The following is a 22,121-nucleotide window of genomic DNA, read 5'->3' as shown; positions in this document are numbered from 1 at the left end:
CGGGGCCTCTTGTGGCCGTGGGCGGAGCTCCCACCGAGGGGCGGGGCTTGAGCAGCCCTGCCTCTGAGAGGTGGAGCTTCTGACGACAAGGGGCGTTTCAGCGGAAGACAGCATGCCTACCCCTCCGGAGTGGAGGTGACAGCAGGAGGGCAGAGCGCCCGGAAGGCGGGGCTGCCTTCTGGCCTGATCTGAGAGGGAACCCTGCTTCTGAGGACAGCAGGCGGAGCTATCGCCAGCAGGGGGCGGGCCGCCTCGAGGTCGGGAAGGCGGGGCTTCTCCTGACAGGGGGCGTGGTCTGTGTTGACAGGGGGCGGGGCCTCCACATCCTCATCTCCAGCGGTGCGCCGCTGGAGGGTAGCAGCCGGGGTCGCATCCCCGGGAAGCAGCGGGGTCCGGGCGTGAGGAGCCCTGTGCGGAGTGTGGGGGGGTGGTGCGCAGCGCGGAGGGCCCCGCCTCGGCTGGCTCTGTCTCCTCCCCCTCAGCCTCTGGTCGGCCGCTGGGGCGCGCGCCTCTGCTCACACTCCAACCCTGGGTTCCCCAAGATCCGCGGGGCCGCCGAGAGCTCTGAGGCCCGTCCGCGGGCCCTCCGACTGGTTCCGGGTTTAGGGTTCACAGGTCAGAGTTGACTCCCTGAAAAGTGCAGTCGGTTTGAAATGCAAGATGGCGGCGGCGGGGCTTTGAGAGGCGCGGCGGCCCCTGCAGGTAGCGGCGTCAGCCGGCTCCGGGCGTAGCGGGCGGAGGGGTGGGAACCCGAGCCAGAGTCCGCGGCCGGCCGGGAAGGGCGAGCGGTGCGGGGACGGCCCGGGGAGGGCAGCACCGGAGTACAGACCCCCCGGGGCCGAGCCCGCCCGGGGCGGCGGGTGGCGGGGCGTCCCGGGCGCGGGGCGTCGGAGGGGGAGGGACCGGGCCTGCCCTGCGGCTGGGGAGTCGCCGCCGAGGGACCGACCCGCAGCTCTCGGGCGATCTCCGCGTTTCCGCAGCGTAGAAGGCGCCTGGGGGCGGGGAGCTCTGAGAGGGAAAACCTCAGCCCCCTGCTTAAGAGAGGGTGAGCAAGTTGGGGCTGTGAGCGGAGCCCGGACTGGGTCTCCCTGGGGACCCCAGCAACGGTGCGGGTCCCCGGGGTGGTCAGGGGCGCTATTCTCCGGGGGCTTGGGGTCACCTCATGGGGACTCAGCCTCCCCGAGGGTCGGTAGACAGAGATCCCTGGAGCTGGGCTCCCGGGTTTGGGATCGGAGTCCCTGGAAACCCTGGACGGGAAGGCCGTGCCGCCGCTGCGGGGAAGACTCAGTTGAGGTCCCTAAGAACTCTGTGAAGAGGTTGAGGAAGCCCCGGGGCGTTACGGGAGAAGTTAGAGAGCATGGAAATGCCGGCTGCCCCGTTCAGTGGACAGGCAGGGTAGGGTATGTGTGCGGGTGCAGTGGAATCTCAAAGTCTTGGGGCCTAAAGGGAACGACCTGCTGATTCCCTGAGGGGGATGAAAGGCTGGGAAGGGAAAGGGAGAGGAATCGGTGTAAAGGCAGGAAAGCTGAGTCCCGGCAAATGCCCTCCCCTGAGTATTGACACTAAAGTTCCAAGAAGGGACTTGAAATTCTCTGTTGCAATACGTCTCCTTCTCCCGCCCCCCCCCCCCCAGGGGTAACAACAGGGAAACAGCAAAACCCCTAGAAGAAGATTGCCTTTGATAGCCATAGCTGAGGTTGGCAAGGATCATGCCTCTGGGAAGGCGTCTCTGAGAGACCCAGGACCCGGGATCCGGAGCGGGGAGTGGGGATGGTAGGAGAGGAATGTGAGATAGAGGTTGCATAGAGCTGGAATTCCACAGCACTTTTCTCTCATCAGTCCGCTGTCTTAAAAAAAAGATGAGAATTGCTGATCTTAGGAGAAAAATATCAGAAAGGTCGATAGGGACTTTGTGATGTGCTTAGGTGGGATTTCTCATAACTTGAAAGACTAATTCTCTTAGATATATATTAACCTGATAGCAAAAAAAAAAAAAAAGAAAAGAAAAGAAAACCACAAAATGAGAACATATACAGTGGTTCAGGATTAGAGAGAATGAAGCAGCTTCCTTCCCCAGGAACAGTGAACCATGTTGAGTGTGTGTGTGTTTGTGTGTGTGTATATGTGTCCACCTTTCCATCCGTTGGTGTTGGTCATTGTTTCTCAGTCTTTGTCTGAAAGCTTTAACTTGTGTTAATATGGTGCTCCATGAATTATCTTTGTTTCTGAAAAACTGTCCTGAAAAAGTTGTTTATTTTTAAACTGGTTGTGAGGATTAACAAAAGCTGGTTCTCACAGGGCTATCAGCACTAGTATTCATAGATTATCTTAATTTCTAAAGTACCAATTTTAACTCCTGACTTAATAAAGAAATGTGAGTGCTGCCAGTGCCAATGCAGTAACAGGACGTGAAAGAAAAAGGGCTTTTATGAATATTTTTTCCTCCGTTTTTCTCTCCTTCTAAACCTGTTAAGATTAGATGGATTAATTTTAGGCCAAGTAACATGTACATTCTTGTATCATTGTAATATAAAAATGATAAGATAGCATGTCATTTATCAATGATTTTTTTTGTAGAAGTACCTCTTCATTGGCTTTATTTAACAGGATTAAAATGAGAAAAAAATTAAAATAAGATTTGGTTAACTGATGATAGGTATGATTCATACAGATTTTTTGAGCCTTCTTTTATTTTCAAAAGAGCTTTAACATCTTCAGTGGAAATGTTTTAAAGATACAGTTCAATTAGGAGTTAACTTAGAGATTCACATTTGGAACATTACTATACCTGTGAGGTATAGCTCTACTTTTACATTCTGTTCTGAACAGATTAGGCTGGGTGAACCGGAGGCATTGGTGCCAGATGGCTTGAAAATATGCTAAGGCTGAAAACATCAATGTGCCTGTGTGGAAGACGCTCATTAGTTGTTTTATTTCCCATATAGCTGAGCTTATTATTTCATTGGGTTGGAGGGTGGTGCATGAATGAGGCAGCAGTGGTTTCACCTTTAATGCTTCCTGTAAGGGTTTTTTTAAAAAAATAAATAATAGGGTTATATGGCTATTATATTTATGAAATTAATAAGATAGATATGGTGGCTCATTTTGAAGATTTTCCCACTTTTGTATCATGTTTCACATTCACTTGGAAGGTGATGTGAAGATTTATTATATATTTTCTTGTGTTAAGTACAAAATGATACTAGTTTGTCATAATTTCATTTAGTGCTCTTAAAATAATTAAACCTATCACAAATGTAGTTGAGGAAATAACCTTTTTACTTATGTTGCAGCATTTGTAGACTTGGGCTCAAAAGATTGCTTATTTGAATTTTTTCAGTGTTGAAAGTTCAGTACCTAAGGTAGTTTTTAATCTAACATCAGTTATTTTTGGAGCTTCTTGGAATTACTTATTGTGCTGTTTGTGATAGTACTATCACGCATTAAAAAATATAACTTCATATTATAGAAAACACATTTACTTTTAAGTTTAAATTTTTTAACAAAATCATTTAAAATAATTTATATACTTTCAAAAGTAAATTACATATTTTTTAAGAACGTTGATACTAGTTTTTAAATAACAGCCAGTGTTTCTGTAATATTACTGAGATATTTACTTTATTCTCGTTGCTCTGACGTATCTGTAGTAATTAGAAACTATATTTGCATGACTGAAGTTGGTGATTTAGATTACTAATTAGGATATACTTTTGAGTTTACATTTTGGAGATCTGTATTTTATACAATTTTTTTGCAGTCCTGGGGTTTACAGTTTATTCTAAGTGAATAATAATATGTAAAATTTTATGTAATTGCCAGATTTTTTTCTCAAAAGATACTTAGTCTTGGCATTTTATATAATTAGTATTCTGTAAGGTACTTGAGGCAGAAAGATATGTATCTGTCTATATATACATGTGCATACTTAAGTATACACACATGTGCACACAACAGAAAGATATGTAATAGACACATACCTTTGGCCTTAACAAATACAATGATAAACTTTAGGGGAAAAGTATGAGCAGTTTCAGAATGACATGTATTCAAGGGAGTCAAGTGAATAATCTCTTTTTTGTTTGTTCATTTTGAGACATGGTTTTACTAAGTAGCTCCAACATGAGATCTCCTGCCTCAGCCTTCTGAATGCTGGGATTATAGGCATGCACCACCACACTCAGCTTTGAATAAATCATTTTTAATGCAGCATTTATATTTTCAGTTTTTAGATGTAGATTTTTAAAAATCAGAGATGATCTAACAAAATTAAAATATTAAAGTGATAATCATATATATTTATCATTGAAAACAAAATGACAGCTGTCATTAAATTTAGGTGATTTATTATTTCCCATACAGTTTCTGACTTCCTTTTTTTCTTCTTCCTAAATATCTTTCTGTTTTTTGGTTATCATGAGAAATTAAAGGATTTAGGAGGTTTTGATATTTCTAAGCACTTCACTCATAATTATGTTTTTCTCCTGTCCTAAATCTATTCCCTTTTACAGTCCAATTTTGCCAAAAAGAAGGTTTGTTAAAACTTCATTGGATGTGGACTCTATTTGAGAGTGTGAAGGTTAATGAGAACAATTTCTCCTCATTATGTAGATTTGTTAATTCTGTGAAATAACTTAAAATGTGTCATACAGTAATGATTCATTTTGAAGCAGTGGTGGAAGGTTGGGGTGAAGATGGGGGGCAGAAAGGGATTGTGTGTGTGTGTATGTGTGTAGGTGTGTAGGGGACTAAATTATGACCAATGTCCCTCTGTTAGAAACCACCTTGTTCCGTTATGATTTAATATGTTCAGAATTATAAAATTGAAAATAAAATTTGTTGGTTTATTATTACCCAGATTTAAAAAATATTTTGTAATTTGTCACCATTTAGCAATTTTAAACACATTTTAAACAAAGACTTCCTTTGTTATAAAACTTGAAGTTAATACCATAAATAAAATTGGAAATAATCTGACGTTCATTGTGTTCTGACTAAGTACCAGGGAATATTCTAAAAACTTTAAACGTGTTCCTTCTTTCAATCCCCACAACAACCCTATTAATTAAGCACTATTATTTGCCTCATTTTATAGTTGAGGGGACTGAGGTACAGACAGGCAAAAGTCCCTTGTCTGAAGGCAGTGTTGGGATTTGAACTGAGTTTGTTCCGGAGTCTAGGCTCTTGGGTCTTTATAATGTATTGCCAGAACAACTTGTTCTGCTTTATTATGTAACACATGGTTGAGGTAAGCTCCTCAATTTCTGAAATCCACGCATCCTAAACTAAAAAAAAAAAAAAAAATACTCTGAATTAGAAATGTTTTAAAGGAATCCCAGCATCAGGAACTGAAAAATACCATAAGACTAATATGGTTTCCATTCAGGAGTATGTAGGAGTTCATTTGTTGGTCCTCTGGTTGCCTTGTACCTTTACGTGCCTTGGCAGCTCTTCTCAAGAGACTGTCTTTCAGTAACACATCTTGCATTCACTGTGGGACTTAGGAATGGATTGAAATAGGTTACCAATTTCCTACAGTATTAATAATTCATTTTGGAATACAACCGCCCTTTTTGGCAGCTGTTTCCTTCTTCTCTTCTCATCCGCATCCTGTAGATGGATGGCTAAGGAGTAGCTGAGTAAAGAAGTAACAGGAAATAATAATCGTACAGATAATGAGGTGCTGCACTCCGTCTACCAGGAAGAATGTTCTTTTGCTTTTCATGACAATAAAAACTCAACCTAGAAGTATTTTATTAGAAGATGTTTTGGTGTATTTACATTATTTCTTGACTTAAAAGGCTTTTCATAAGCTTAGGTGTAATGGTATAAGAAATGATAAGATAAAGTATTTTGGGAAAATCATCTTCCTTACTATTCATTCACTGTTTTTAGAGTATTCCTACACTGAGAACAACAACAAAATGCTTTTCCCCTCAAAAATATTTATTCTTATTTTAATAAGAGAAGCAATTATAATTTTTGTTAAAATTTCCCAAGTTTTTAATAGATTATAGTTTTTATTCTATCTAATACTCTGGATACTATACCAAACATTTTTAGATATTAGTCTGAATTTTCAGAGAACAACTTTCAATTTGTTATTATATAATACAAATACTTCACAACACATTGATTATAATGCCACTTGGTAGTAGCAATCTAGTAAAAACTAAATAGTTAAAGCACTAGACATCTATTAGATAACCTCATGTTTAGGGCTAACACTAGTTTATTTAAGGCGTTACTGGCTTGTGTTGTCAGCATTAATAATTCTCTCCATTCCAATTAATACATAGTAAATTAGGGTACAAATAGGTTTATATGCAAACACATAAACATAAATGCCTACTCTTAACTTTCAGTTTGACTAAGTTGTTATTCATAACCTTTGCATTCTTTTTATTTTTCCAGTGCTAGGGATTGAACCTAGGCAAGCATGTTACCAGTGAGTTACACCCCCAGCCCTTAATTTAAAAAGTTTCCAACTTTAGCATATCAATTTTCACATTATATACTACATATATTCACATTTTGAAATTTTACCCAAAATAGCCTAATAGTTACTTGATTGTCCTATGTAATACACATAGAATTTTTGATGTGTACTTTTGAGTTTTGTGTTTCCTATTTCTATTGATTTTTTTAATTCTATGAGGAAATTTTTCCCCCAAAATTACATTTGCTTTTAAAAGGTCAAGGCATAAACTGTAAAATTTCCTAAGTTGAAATCTTACCTTGAATAATAAAATAATACTTTTTTTTTTTTTTTTGTAGGAGAAGACTGTTAACTACTTTGGACCTGTTGGTAATGATGGCCTGAGCTGTACACCTAATTTGAAGGGTTACTTCCCCCCTTCCATCTCAACAGAATGCTGAGGAAGCAATGGCAAGTATGTGTTTGATTGTTCTGGGGTGATAAAACTCAGATACAGATGGACTTGCTTTAGATTCCATGATACTATATTTGGCTAATGTTGTGAAAACTTTCCTTAAAAAATAAATAGCTATATGCTTAATACTTTTTCTAAATAATGTACTTTTGAACTTTAACAACTACAGGATTATTTGACCAATTTCAAAGGAAACAGTATCATTTCAAAATAAATCACATGTGTTATATTATTGATAATTGATTTTTCAATGAATATTTGTTGAATTCCAATGTGTATCAGACACTACACCAGGTGCTGTGATAATGGGTAAACTAGACAAACAAAGGTCATGAAGGCAGAACCTTTGGTGTGGGGATATTGATCTATTCCAAACAAATGCTTCAAGACTTATATGAACAATTCCTGAAAATATGTTTTTAATATTTAGGGTACTAACAATAGTTAATTATAATTATAAATATCAGGAGCTAGGTGCTGGTGACTCATGCCTGTAATCCTAGCTACCTGGAAGACAGATAGGAAGGATTGGGGTTTGAGGCCAGCATAGGCAAATAGTTCATGACCCGCCATGTCCAAAATAAGTACAGCAAAAAGGACTGGAGGTGTGGCTCAGGCAGTAGAGTACGTACTTTATAAGCACAAAGTCCTGAGCTCAAACCCCAGTCCCATCCCCCCACCAAAACAAAATTAGGATATTAAATACTTTTTAATTAAATACTTTATTTTAACCATGCTAATATTTAAATAGTTGAGTATGTTTTACCATTTTATATTTTACCTTACTAATTGATAAGCTTTTATAAGAAGCATTAGATTACATACTGTATGTTTCAAATTTTTATATTTTAGTTCAGTTGTTATTTTAAATGATTCCAAGAAGTACTAAGAAGGATTCGGTAACCATTAATGTGATGGTCACTTTCATTTTTTAAAAATTTGGACTAAGGTGTGGCTTAAGTGGTAGAGCACTGCCTAACAAGTGCCAGACCTTGAGTTCAAACTCCAGGTCCTACCAAAAATAACAAAATAAACAAAATTGATAGAGTATTTAGAGTTGATATTACCAATATTAATTAGTATTTTCTTTCAAAAATAGAATGACTGTATCCTCAATGAAGTAGGTATAGTTGCTTTATTTTATAAATAAGGGACTCTAATGGACAGATGACTGATTTTTCAGCTTCTCAAAGATGATGTCATTTGGAACTAAGAATAGCATTCTTGTGTGAAAGACATAACACACCTCCTTGAGAAAAGTAGGGAAAAATTATTTTCAGTAGAAAATTACTTTTGGATCATATCAATAAACTATGAACAGGCTAGATTTCATGATTATACTAGTTTATATATTACCTCTCAATGTAATACATATCTACCTATATGACAGCAGGGGTCAGAAAACTACAATGTTAGTGTTCTTTCAAAAAGACATTTCACTCCTCAGATCTGGGATCGGAGCTTGCCAGGAAAAATTTGTCCAGCTTGGATTCTTCCTTTAATCTAGTGCATTTAGTGCATTTAAGGCTCACTTTCTCAGGGCACAAAAACAGGTAGAGAGAGTAGAGTTTCTTCACCTTTCAGCCTTAATTAGCATCAGCAGAGAGATTCTCTGAAATTAGATTACCTTTGGCCACAGTTTTTAGATGCTTTCACTTCTATCACATTCATTTCTGTCTATATTCACATTAATACTGGATTTTTAAAAATTGTCTTAAATTGTTTTTGGTTTTTGAGATTTATCTCTTAGGTAATGGTTCTAGTACCATTAATCTTTAAAAATATTTGTTACTGGTACAAATTTGTTGTTGTCAAATTCCTCATTTAAATTTTTTTGAGAACTTGATTTTCAAAATATGTTTACGTTTTAAGTGTGAAAATGCTTTATGTGTGAGAAGGCCACCATAATTTTTTGCCAGTCTGTCTTTCTTTTTCTTACACACTGTGGATACCCTTGTTTAAATTTGATCCCATTATTCTTTGTTCCTGTGATTTTTGGTACCTTTGAAACTTTTAGTTAGAATACAGACATGTGAAAATAAGCATTTTCAGCTGGCTGAACAGAACTCTTGAGTCTGAGAGAGAAGTGAAACTGAGTGGAATATGGAGTCCTAAGAATTCACAGGGAATATATGTGAATGCAGATTCCTGAGGATTCCCAGTGTGTATATTTTTGCTCCATAAGAATAGTTTTATTTAGTTGATGCTAGGTCAAAACTTAAAAAAACTATTCTATCTTCTAAAACATTCTCTTTGACCAAGAATTGGTATAAAAAGCAAAGGTTTTTTTTTTTTTTATTCACATAAAATCTTATCAAAATAATACGCTTTTGTGGCTAACTGTGCCAGCATACTGTTATCTGTTAATCATTTAATATGAAATACAAGACAGCCAAAAAAATAAATAAAGGAAATTTGGTGTAGTTATGGCTTTACCTAACTATAAAATTTTTTTTAGACTTTTCTTTTTAGTAGTAAACATAGAATTTGAAGTAATCCGCTTTTTATAGTATATTACATTGAGAACTTACTTTTTACATTTTATTTAAACTTAATAAAGCATCATTATAGTTTTCTTCATGAAACAGAGAAGTAATGATTCTAAGGATGAATTTTCATTTGCTACCTTTACAAGAACTATACCCCTTTTCCTCAATTTCACTGCACAAATAATTGTTTGAACATTTTTCTCTCCAGATATCTACAAATTTAGATATCTGCTATTTATACAAAAACTGATTTATTACAGATGAATGTTAGATGTTAGTAAATGTTTGTTGAAATATTTTAATAAATGAATTGCTTTAGATTGGAGGATATTTTAATATTCTAATGACTAAGGTAATTTTTATTGGTAAGAATTTTACTATTACAAGTAATCTGTAAAGTAAGCACAAATGTTTTTAGTAGGTCCTCCATAAATGAGCTTTAAAGAAGTTTTAAAGAAGCAAAATGAAGCTGCGTGCCAGGCGCTCTTGCCTATAATCCTAGCTACTTGGGAGGCTGAGATCAGAAGGGTCACAGTTCTAGGCCAGCTCAGTCAAATAGTTTGTGAGACTCCCCGGTCTCCAAAAGAACCAGAAGAAAATGTACTAGAGGTGTGGCTCAGGTGGTTGAGCACCTGCTTTTTAAAATTTAATTGAATGTATTTGATATCATATAATATTTGTATAGGGGGATACATTGTGATATATATGTGCTTACAATATATCTTAGTTAGAGTTACCCCCTCCATTGTTCTCCCTCTTTCCCCTTCCCCCCTTCTTAGAACAATTTAAAGGTTTCATTCTTCTGTTTTCATATATGAATATAAAATATATCCACCATATTCACTCTCATTCACCCTTTCTTCATGCCCACACACCTCCCACTGGTCCTCATCCCCAGGAAAAAAACCTATTTTACCCTCCTGCCCTTCATTTTTTTTTTTTTTTTTTTGGTACTGGGGTTTGAACTCATTGCCTACACCTTGAGCCACTCCACCAGCCCTTTTTTGTGATGGGTGTTACTGAGATAGGGTCTCTTGAACTATTTGCCTGGGCTGGCTTCAAACCATGATCCTTCTGTAATCCTCCCAAGTAGTTAGGATTATAGGCATGAGCCACTGGCACCTGGCTTGTTGTTTTTTTAATGATAATTTTTTATTGATAGTCCAAGGGGGTTTTGCCTTGGTACTTTAATAAATTAATTCCCCTCTTACTTACTCAATATTTTTTACCATGTTCCCCTCATATTCAGCAGTTTTATAGTATAGTACATTATATTCATATATAGATGGGTTGTTTCAATATTTTTCATTCTCTAACATTTTTCCCCTCTCCTGCCTCCTGTAGTCTCCTCAGACTCACTGATACAGTTTTGTTCTGCCTCTCACTACATATATGTATGTGTGATCATATAGATATATATGATCATTATGGATCTATATATACATTTAACTTATCTGTCTAGCTTCCACATATGAGGAAAACATGTGACCTTTGACTTTTTGAGCCTAGCTTACTTCACTTACTATGAAGTTCTCTAGTTCCATCCATTTACCTGCACACAGCTTAATTCATTCTTCTTTATGACTGAATAAAACTCCATTGCATATATCTATATCATATTTTCTTAATCTATTCATCAGTTGTGGGGTATCTGGACTGTTTCCAAAGCTTGGCTATTATAAATAGTAAGCACCTGCTTTGCAAACACAAAGCCCCAAGTTCAAACCTCAGTTCCACCAAAGGAAAAAAAAGAAGTAAAATGCATGATATGATACACAAATAGTTATATATTTTTTAAAGGCTTTTCTTGAGCAAAAGAGCAAAGGTTTATTAAGAGAAGAAAAGAGAAGACTTAAAGACTTTTATTAAGAAAGCATATATTGGGACCCTAATATACTCTTTTTTGGGCTCTGGAGTTATAAAACCAAACACATTCTTTCTGACCATAAGGGAGGGTGTATAAGAACTGCCAAATTTTCTGTACTGTGATAAAATAAATTTTGTTGTCATTATGTTCTTTTCTGTAGAGAAACTTTCTGTAATTATTTTGATAAATCATGAATTAATTTGAGGTGCATCCTACTACCTTCAGGAGAAGAGCAGGGTGTAAATAGACATACAGAAATTGGCTTGGCCAGATCTCCACCCTAGAGAATGTGGGTGATTTTGAGGGCTCTTAGAACCAGCTTGGCTTCTCAGATCATGGGGCAGTAGCTCCAAAACAATGTCTTAAATATACTTGAATGCTGTCCATACTGAGGGAGTCTTACTTCCCCAGAAAAACCTTTATATGACACATGTTTTTTCCCTTAAAAATAGAAAGGAAACCGTGTTTCTACCTTGAACTAGGCATGGTAGAGGTCTGTAATCCTAGTACTTGGGAGGCTTAAAGTAGGAGGATGTCAAGTTTAAGGCCAAGCTAGACTACATAGTGAGACCCTGTCTCACAAAGTAAAAACTAAAAAACCCAAAAACAAGAAGCTTGAAGCAAATGACCATAGAAATATTTTAGTATTTGCAATATTAAGGCCTTGAAACTATTATTTGTTGTGTTTTATAATACAATGATATTATCACTATTAAAGAAAATTTATAACTTCCACACATAACCATTTCAGTTTTTAAATATTCTCATCTAGTCTTTGTCCACATGCACACATATTTCCTCCTAGTTGTTATAATTAACATGAAAATTTTAAAAGATTTAAGAGTTTGGGTAGATGTTTTTCTGTGTTTCTTAATTACTCTTTTGGTTGTCATTTTTAATGGCAGTGTAACAATTGATTAGATCAGTTTTTTAAATTTTCCTAATAATTTTTCTAATGATATTTTCTAATAGTTCTTTGTGAAAAAGTTAAGTGAAAGCTTTTCTAAAGCAATTATATTTACATGGGCTTGAGGTGTAGTTCAAGTGGTAGAGCGCCTGCCCAGTAAGCATGAAACTCTTGAGTGATCCCAGTACATCAAAAAATAATAATAATAATAATATTTACAGTGCTGGATGCATTTAGATCCTGCTTTAATTGCAAAGCCACCCAGCTACTCAGTTGTGCAACTGAGCTTTTATAGGTTAATAGTTTAAATTCCCCCGAGTTGATTTTAATCCTTGGTTTTGGTTGACCTTCAAATACAGGATGAAATGCCTGTCAGCTAATAATAGTGATTTTTGAAAGGCAATTTTCCTGTCTCAGCCCCATTGCACTTTAATGACAAAGGGAGACTAATTAAAACTATACCATAGAAATTCTTACGTATTTTTTTAACTCCTGCTTGTTCATTCAATTTTTGTGTCTTGTCAGCTGATTAAATTTTTAAAAAGTGAGAAAGTGTATAATATTAAATAAATCAATTTTCTTATTCTCTCAAAAGAATTTTGCAGAGACTGGAAAATAAGGTCAATTAGACTTTTACTGTGTATCAGATGCATGGTGAAGGAAACATTCTTTCTTGTTCAACCTCTGAGGTAGATACACTATTCCTGTTTTTTCCAGGGAAGCTTCTCTAGTCTTCTCTCATGCTTTTGTAGAAGCTTCCTGCAAAGCACTCTCATAGTTCTTGCTACTTCTTTTGTTGCATTGGTCATAGTTACACTAAGTAATTGTTGACTGCCTGTTTTCCTTGCTAGTGTCTGACTGTCTTGGTCACCCTGCATCCCTAATGCTAACACAATGCCACAAATTGTTGTTGAATAAATTTGTCCAAGAATCTTGACTTTATAGGTGAGAAAACTGAGGCTGAAATTGAGTAGCTTTTCCAGCTACCTCATTCCTAAGTGACAGAGGGAACTCTAAATCGTGGTTTTACCTTATACCCAAATGCTTCTGTGAATTAATTACTCTGAGATTGGGTTTATTCTTCCATTAAAATAAGGTCTTTGTTTCCTTCAAATTTATGACTTTATAATAAGAATCCTGATGATACTTTTTTTGTTCTTTAGTTATTTTTAGATTATATGCATTATGCAGAATTGAGCCTTTGGACCAAATCTTCTAGCTCTTTGAGGATTCTCATATTTCTCATAGAAATATGTTAAATAATAAGACTCTGGTTTTATTCGGAAAATCATGGAGAACCTGAAGGTAGGTTGTAGCAAGCAAATAATTTTTAAAGTAAAGAGGAAAGAGTATTTCTCAGGTCTATATTGTTGGATGTAGAAGTAACAGAGGCTAAAGCATTCTGAAATCCCTGAGGTAATCATGCTTATTTGTTTTTTGAAAAAGGGTCTCACTATGTAGCCTAGGCTAGCCTTGAACTGGTAATCCTCCACTTCAACCTCCCAAGTGCTGTGTTTACAGGTGTGTATCACATACACATCTGACACTTTTATTTTTTAAGCCTCTTTTAAGTAATTTTATTTAATTTAAATATGACATGAAGGCCAGCATTTCCAAAGGAAAAAGCACAATTTGGGTATATGTTACTAGATTATAAATAGCATATAAGTATTTTATGCTTTCTATGACTTCAGCTAAAAAATATTTAAGGTTTTAAAATTTGTTTATATCTGCTTAAATTCTTACTGATCAATCTGAATTAGTGAACTAGTAGAAAGAGAAATACAAGTAATAATTTGGTAGCATATTCCTGTTTATATGCTAGGTAAGATAAAAAGTAAGTTTAATCCTGAGAGCTAAAGAACCAGAAGAATAAAGTGCTTCTCAGTTTCTCTTTTGTAGCTTGTGTTACTGCCGGCTGTGCTGCTCTATCCCTGGCCTGCCTTCTTCAGTGAAGCAAACTTGAAGGACACATTCAATTCACTCTAGATTGCTTTTCAGATTCCAAGGCATAGCAGTGGCACAGTGAGAAAGATTTTGGGTGAAATTGAAATATTGTCTTCAAACTGTTTAAGTTCTAGGCAAAGTCCTTCAAACATATCTTGGAACTCTTCAGAGGTGAAAGTGGGGTTAGGGAACCCATGGACTCTGTCAGTGAATATGTTTACCTCTACTCCCCGCCTAGTTTATAACATTTAGTTAACAACTAGCTGGGAGCCGGGCACCAGTGGCTCACACCTGTACTTCTAGGTACTTCAAAGGCAGAGATCAGGAGGGTCATGGTTTAAGGCTAGCCTGGGCAAATAGTTTGCAAGACACCCTATCTCCAAAAATGGACTGGAGAAAAATGGACTGGAGGCATGCTATAGAGCACCTGTTTTTTGAGTGCAAGGCCCTGAATTCAAACCCCAGTTCCACAAAAAAACAAAAAAGAAAGAAGAAAGAACTAGGTATGTGTGGTGGTTCATGCCTGGAATCCCAGCACTCTGAAGGTTGAGGCATGAGAATTAAGATTTTGAAGCCAGCCTGAGCTACATAGTACAACCCTGTCTTTTGTTTGTTTATTTGTTTTGTTTTGTTTTTTGGCAGTACTGGGGTTTGAACTCAGAGCCTCACATTTGCTAGGCAGGTGCTCTTACCACTTGAGATAGTTTAACAACCCTAGTTTTGTATTGGGTATTTTCAAGATAAGGTCTCAAAAGCTATTTGCCTAGGCTGACCTCAAACTTTGATCCTCCTGATCTCTGCCTTCTGAGTAGCTAGGATTATAGATGTGAGCCACCAGTGCCTGCTAGCAAGACTTTGTCTTAAAGAAAAGAAATAGTTTTGCATTTCAGTGATTTCTTTATAATTTCTTAGAAACTAAGAGAGTTATAGAAAGAAAAGAGAATATCCGTAAGATATTGGACTATTGATACCATGAATAATATTAAGCGGATGCCCTTTGTTTTGTAACTTGGAAAGTCAGAGAACAGGGACATTTAGTCCAATTTTCCATTTGCTACTTGGATTCATCAAATACATATGTAGTCTGTATTTGAGTGATTCTGGTGTGAGGGATCTTACCACTTTCAAAGTCAGGTGATACAACTCTGATTCTTGAAAATGCCTCTCCCTTCACTGAGCTTCTCAAAGGAATCTGGTTTTGCGTCTTAATTTTTGAAGCACTCTTTTCTCTTTACTTCAGCTATAACAGGGAGGATGCTAGTAAATGAAAATAGCTCTAAAGTGGGGACAGGTAAGCAAGACCATTTATTCATTTTATTCATTTGTATTTGGCTTAGACTTCAGAAACACATAAACCTTGACTGATTTAGCGTTGAAATTTTTATTTAAATTTTTTTTAATTGTAAAACTTATTAAAATCTATTTATATGAGTATAATTGATGTTTCCTTGATGATTTAAGGTCATTATTGTGAAGTTCAGCTACTCTTGTCTGAGGATGTCCTCAGGCCCTATTGGGTTTTGTGGGACTATTTTACTCATTCAGTTAAATAGGTATTTAGTGATTACCTGCTTGAGTATGCTCTGGAAATGCAAACATACATGAGCTATCAGCCAAAATAGCTCAGCGGGAGAGTATTAGATTAAAGATAGAAAGGTCCTTTGCTCAGTCCAGACTTTTGGAGACTTTATCACAATAAAGCTGTTACTGATTAAAAAAAAAAGAATGGGACACACTGTCTTTAATAAGGAGACCACAGGTATAAATGGGGGAGGGGGAAGAAATATAACACTGCTCTGCTATAGTCTGGTAAGTGCTAGACTGTAAAGTAAACAGAGGAAAAGATGGGACCAAATTAAAGAGAAAGGTGGCTTGTGGGTCAATGGAGAGATCATCATCACATCAAGTGCACAGTGACCTAATATCAGGAATGGCCTGAGCAAGGTTCTGAAAATGCACTGAGTGTCCCTGGAATAGAGTCATTTCTGGTGTGTAAAGAACATAAGGATATGGGAAGAAGGAGAAAGATGGCAAAAGTTAAGGTAGAAAAGTGAGGCTAGGACCTGTTGGCAAAGAGAATTATGTGTGCTTTAAGGAATTTGAACTGTATTCTTTTACATTGGGGATTCATATGAGTGGAATGATGTGATTAGACATATTTTATAAATTCTGCTAGCATTATGCAGAATGATTAAGAATAATATTTCTGAAACTTTGATCATTCATCCTTTAATCTTTGCTATTTTTGTCATTCTTGAGCTTGCTTTTAGGCAAATGTTTCAAACCAGTAGGAAGACATAAGTGCTGGATTGAATTTCTTATACATGAAATGGCCATTGTTTTTAGTATCTGTGACTTTTTAAAATATAATTTTAAAGTTACTTCCTTGTTAACAGATTGCCATTGTACATTGATAATAGTGTGATTGACAAAGCAGGCCTTTCCCTTCTAATATCTAGTTGACTAAAAGATCTAAATAAACAAGATTGGGTTTGACCCATGAGTACCATAAATGACCTTTAGTGAGCTTAGAAAGGTTTTTTTAATTCTTGTCTTAATGTAGATCTTTATGACTGAGCAATGCAGCAACTTAATATAAGTGATCTATAACTGTGTCACTCATTTTAAACTTATTTCAATGTAGGTGATTGGAGTTGTGCTTCAAAAATTTCAGCAGTTCAGCAGTATTTTATCTGTCAACAATAAGCTCTTTACTTGATTGCACCATGGAAAAGCTGCTAATGAGACTTGTTGAGCACAAAAGTGGACTTGAAGAACCAGAAGCCATTGTTTTCAAATGAAGAATCCTGAACAGTTTTCAGCCTCAATGCTTTGAAACCACCACTGAGATTTCTCCTAACACCAGAATGGCAAGCAGGCGAAAATCAACAACACCTTGCATGGTCCTCTCTAGTGAACAGGATCCAGACCTTGAGTTGATATCAGATTTGGATGAAGGTCCTCCTGTACTTACACCAGTAGAAAATACCAGAGCAGAGAGCATCTCAAGTGATGAAGAAGCTCACGAATCTGTGGATTCTGACAATCAGCAAAATAAAAAAGTTGAAGGTGGCTATGAATGTAAATATTGTACTTTTCAAACTCCAGATCTAAATATGTTTACTTTTCATGTGGATTCAGAACATCCCAATGTAGTGCTAAATTCATCCTATGTTTGTGTTGAATGCAATTTTCTTACCAAAAGGTATGATGCACTTTCTGAGCATAATATGAAATATCACCCAGGAGAAGAGAATTTCAAGTTGACTATGGTGAAACGTAATAACCAGACAATCTTTGAACAAACAATAAATGATCTGACCTTTGATGGTAGTTTTGTTAAAGAAGAGAATGCAGAACAAGCAGAACCCACAGAATTTTCTTCTTCAGGAATCTCTATCAGCAAAACTCCTATCATGAAAATGATGAAAAATAAAGTAGAAAACAAACGGATTACAGTCCATCATAACTCAGCTGAGGACATTCCTGAAGAGAAAGAAAATGAAATCAAACCAGACCGGGAAGAAAATGTAGAAAATGCAAATTCTTCAGCTTCAGAATCCAATACAAGTACTTCCATTGTAAACAGAATACATCCAAACACTGCCAGCACAGTGGTGACTCCTGCAGCTGTTCTTCCTGGACTCGCACAGGTGATAACTGCAGTGTCTGCTCAGCAGAACTCGAACTTGATTCCCAAAGTCTTAATCCCCGTTAATAGCATTCCTTCCTATAATGCTGCATTGGATAACAACCCCCTTCTACTTAACACTTATAACAAATTCCCTTATCCAACAATGTCAGAAATTACAGTTCTTTCTGCTCAAGCAAAATACACGGAGGAACAGATCAAGATATGGTTTTCAGCCCAACGTTTAAAACATGGTGTTAGTTGGACTCCCGAAGAAGTAGAGGAGGCAAGAAGAAAACAATTCAATGGGACAGTGCATACTGTACCTCAGACTATAACTGTCATTCCTACACACATTTCCACAGGGAGTAATGGTTTGCCATCTATTTTACAGACTTGCCAAATAGTTGGTCAGCCAGGGCTGGTCCTTACTCAAGTAGCTGGAACAAACACCTTGCCAGTAACGGCACCCATAGCCTTGACAGTGGCAGGGGTTCCAAATCAAACAAATGTACAGAAAAGTCAAGTACCTGCTGCTCAGCCTACTGTAGAAACAAAGCCAGCAACAGCAGCAGTTCCACCCTCTCAGAATGTCAAACATGAAACGGCACTGGTAAACGCGGATTCATTTGGCATTCGGGCAAAAAAGACGAAAGAGCAACTGGCAGAATTAAAAGTTAGCTACCTTAAAAGTCAGTTTCCCCATGACTCAGAAATTATCAGACTTATGAAAATAACAGGCCTGACAAAAGGAGAGATTAAAAAATGGTTTAGTGACACAAGGTACAACCAGAGAAACTCAAAGAGTAATCAGTGCTTACATCTCAACAATGATTCCTCTACTACCATTATTATAGACTCCAGTGATGAGACCACAGAACCCCCAACTGTGGTTACTGCACAGCATAAACAGTCCTGGAATCCCTTTCCTGACTTCACCCCCCAGAAGTTCAAAGAGAAAACTGCAGAGCAACTTCAGGTCCTTCAGGCAAGTTTTCTCAATAGCTCTGTACTTACAGATGAAGAATTAAATCGGTTAAGAGCGCAAACCAAACTTACCAGAAGAGAAATTGATGCTTGGTTTACAGAGAAGAAGAAATCAAAAGCTTTAAAGGAAGAGAAAACAGAAATTGATGAAAGTAATGCAGGCAGTTCCAAAGAAGAAGCTGGAGAAACTTCTCCCGGAGATGACTCTGTCACACCTAAGTCAGGTAATACGGGCAAGATATGCAAGAAAACCCCTGAGCAGTTGCATATGCTTAAAAGCGCATTTGTCCGAACACAGTGGCCGTCACCTGAAGAGTATGACAAGTTGGCTGAAGAAAGTGGGCTTGCTAGAACAGACATAGTTAGTTGGTTTGGGGACACCCGATACGCTTGGAAGAATGGTAACTTGAAATGGTACTATTACTATCAAAGCGCTAATTCGAGCAGCATGAATGGCCTCTCTTCTCTCAGAAGAAGAGGGCGGGGGAGACCGAAAGGACGGGGAAGGGGAAGACCACGGGGGCGGCCCAGAGGAGGCAAAAGAATGAACAACTGGGACAGGGTACCATCGCTCATAAAATTTAAAACTGGAACCGCAATTCTTAAGGATTATTACCTGAAGCACAAATTTCTTAATGAACAAGATCTTGATGAACTTGTCAACAGATCGCATATGGGCTATGAGCAAGTCAGAGAGTGGTTTGCAGAAAGACAGAGAAGATCTGAGTTAGGTTTAGAATTATTTGAGGAAAATGAAGAGGAAGATGAAGTTGTTGATGATCAGGAAGAGGAGGAAGAAGAAACAGATGATAGTGACACATGGGAACCTCCACGACATGTGAAGCGGAAGCTTTCTAAATCAGATGACTGAAATGTAAGTTTTTAACCCGAGTATGTGTTCAACAACCACATACATTTTTAACAGTCAGTTTTAATTGTTTTCCCTAATAAGAGGACTAGATGCTGCTAGTATAGTTAAGACAGATGCAATTATCATGTGCTGATTATTATTATTATTATTATTATATTAGGTGGAGTTTAATGTTGCTTTAATTGCTTATTTTTCATACAAAATAGATGCTTGTTTGTTTCAAGGGAAAGCTACCCATCTGTAAGAAGGGAGACAGGAAACAAAACACTAAAGCTAACTAAAATGTATTTCTTGTAATTTTCACTTCACTAAAGCTTCATTTTTTACCTATTTAAGGAAAGAATTAAAAAATGAAAACTAAAAAGAAGGGGAAAAGTGTACTGAAGGAGAGACCTCAGGGATGAGAACTGCTCAGTTTTAGGAAACTAAAATTTCCTGTTTTAGGTGAATATGGGTATTTTTTCTTCATTGTATTGTCCCCAAACCATGTTAAATTTTTAGCTAGAGTTTAAAGTGCTTTATGTATTAAGATTATGCATTATCTACTTTCTTTTAAAAGCCAAAGTTCTGTTCCAGGCTCTATAAATTCATGTTTGCCTAGTTAGCATCTGTTTTTGAGGAACTGCAATATAAATGATTTCTGTCTTAGAGATAAAAAGGTAAATAACAGATTTCATATTAAATTACCTCAGTTACTAAAATATCTTTATATTCTTTGAAATTAAACAAACGTGCTACCAGCACTGTGTTTGATTCAAAAATAAATCTCTGACCAGGTGTGGTGGTGCCTGTCTTTAATCCCAGCACTCAGGAAGCACAGGCAGGAGTATGGTGAGTTCAAGGCCGATTTGGGTTACACAGCAAGATCTTGACTCAAAACAAAATAAAGAAATAAATCTTTATAGACTTAGAAGTGGAAACAAAAATCGGTTTAAATTTGAAAGATTTGGCATGCTCCTTAATATATTATAGATTAGATTAATTAAAATATTAAGGTAATTGCAAATTAGTTACCTGATTTGTAGTTAGGACTCCAAATTTAGGAATATGGTTTTATTCTTTCTGCTTGCTGTTTTGGAGTATTCCAGGATAAAAGCACTGTTTTGAAAACAGTGTAGTTGTCATGAGATGCCTGTGTATATCTGTCTGAAGGCCAAAGAGCATCATGCTATCAGAAGTTATTACAGCGTTCTCAGACAGGAAGAGAGGAAACGAGGCATAGACCTTCATTATTATTTTGCATATGTGCATACTTCTTACTTCCTTTGTTTCTTACTTCCCTGACCCATGCTTTACTTTTTTTGCTCTCTTACTGTACACAGTATTTCCTTAATTCCCCCATGTCTTCTCCTTGGTTTGTTTAACAATTATATAGAGATATTATGTGCCAGCCACTATACTTATTCCTTAGCAGTTCTTTTCCAGGTTTTCTTTTTATTAAAATTTCAAAGGCAGAAAAACAGATGAACTAAAAATGTACTTATTTTAATAAGCAGTATAAATCTCATTGCAGGTTACAGAGCACAATGTAAGCATTATAAGTCACAGAACCTAAACAGTGTTGTACAGCTTTGTCCTGAAGTACAGTCTTCCACTTCCTCTTGTCAGAAAGCTTCAGGGCAGGTTTTGTTCTGACCCAGATGTATAACATATTTTTAACAAGCATTTTTTTTTATTGCTAAACACAAGAATGTACACTCAGCCAAGATTAAATCAACAAATTTGTTGCTTCAGTGAATTGTTGTTGAAGCCTCTGCAGTGATTTTCTGGGGGAATTGCAATCTTCCAAAAATAAGGTGAACTTTTCTGTAGTTTACTAGGACTTTAAATTTGTGTGGATAATTCTTATGCTATATATTAACACTGTTATGGGTACTAATATTATGGTCAGAAAATTGACATACTGCTATAGCTTTCAAAAAATTGTACTGTATTTGTTACACATGCACTTTTGTGATACATGAAGAAGCATGCCTTGCTTTTAAAATAAATGAGAGCTTAAAATTATAAATATTAGCATGTTATCATTGTTTTAATAAAATAATTTTTCATTTATAAGGGATTCACCATACATTTCCTCTAAAATTTTTTCTTTATTTAAGTATGGTTCAATTTATTACAAAAAAGTTACCAAAGCTTTCCCAAAATAGTTATTGCAGAAAGTGAAGTGTATATATATATTTATATATATATATATATATCTTTTGCATATGCCAGCCTTGTATAGAAACAAAGAAAATACAAGTCTTTAGATTTCATAATTTCTTATAAGTACTGACAATGAAGTATATATGTTTCCTCCTAATAATTTTTTAACAAAAAATTGCGTAAAGAGATATCTATAAGCATACCTATCATATGAGGCACATGGATAGACATGATTTCATACAAAGTCTAGTGCACTGTGAGATGTATGTGGTAAGTGAAAATACAGCAATATAGGAGGCCTTCTCATGGATAATTGCTATATTTTTTGTTCTAAAAGTATTAAAAATTAAAGAATGGTTTAAAGTTCAGTTTTTTATGATG

The 22,121-nt window shown here is 36.9% G+C and overlaps 1 protein-coding gene across 7 annotated transcripts in view; it reads left to right on the top strand.

Annotated features, from left to right (window-relative positions):
• The first annotated feature begins 343 nt into the window (after positions 1-343).
• The window catches only part of Zhx1 (zinc fingers and homeoboxes 1), a 31,509-nt gene continuing 9,731 nt past the window's right edge, over positions 344-22,121 (top strand). The window contains exons 1-4 of one of the 7 annotated variants that reach the window (XM_074069150.1): positions 344-702; positions 6,778-6,893; positions 16,748-19,595; positions 19,929-22,100. In XM_074069150.1, the coding sequence (XP_073925251.1) occupies positions 16,971-19,592 (2,622 nt within the window). In that variant the 5' untranslated portion in view covers positions 344-702; positions 6,778-6,893; positions 16,748-16,970 and the 3' untranslated portion in view covers positions 19,593-19,595; positions 19,929-22,100. Of the gene's footprint in view, positions 703-6,777; positions 6,894-13,319; positions 13,462-15,343; positions 15,395-16,747; positions 19,596-19,928; positions 22,101-22,121 lie in introns of those variants that run through there. The other 6 variants (XM_020156495.2, XR_012446398.1, XM_074069148.1 and 3 more) reach the window with 6 other exon arrangements.

The sequence above is a fragment of the Castor canadensis genome, chromosome 3 (assembly GCF_047511655.1).
Source record: "Castor canadensis chromosome 3, mCasCan1.hap1v2, whole genome shotgun sequence".
Classification (NCBI taxonomy): Eukaryota; Metazoa; Chordata; class Mammalia; order Rodentia; family Castoridae; genus Castor; species Castor canadensis.
This window is presented reverse-complemented; position numbering and strand designations above follow the sequence as displayed.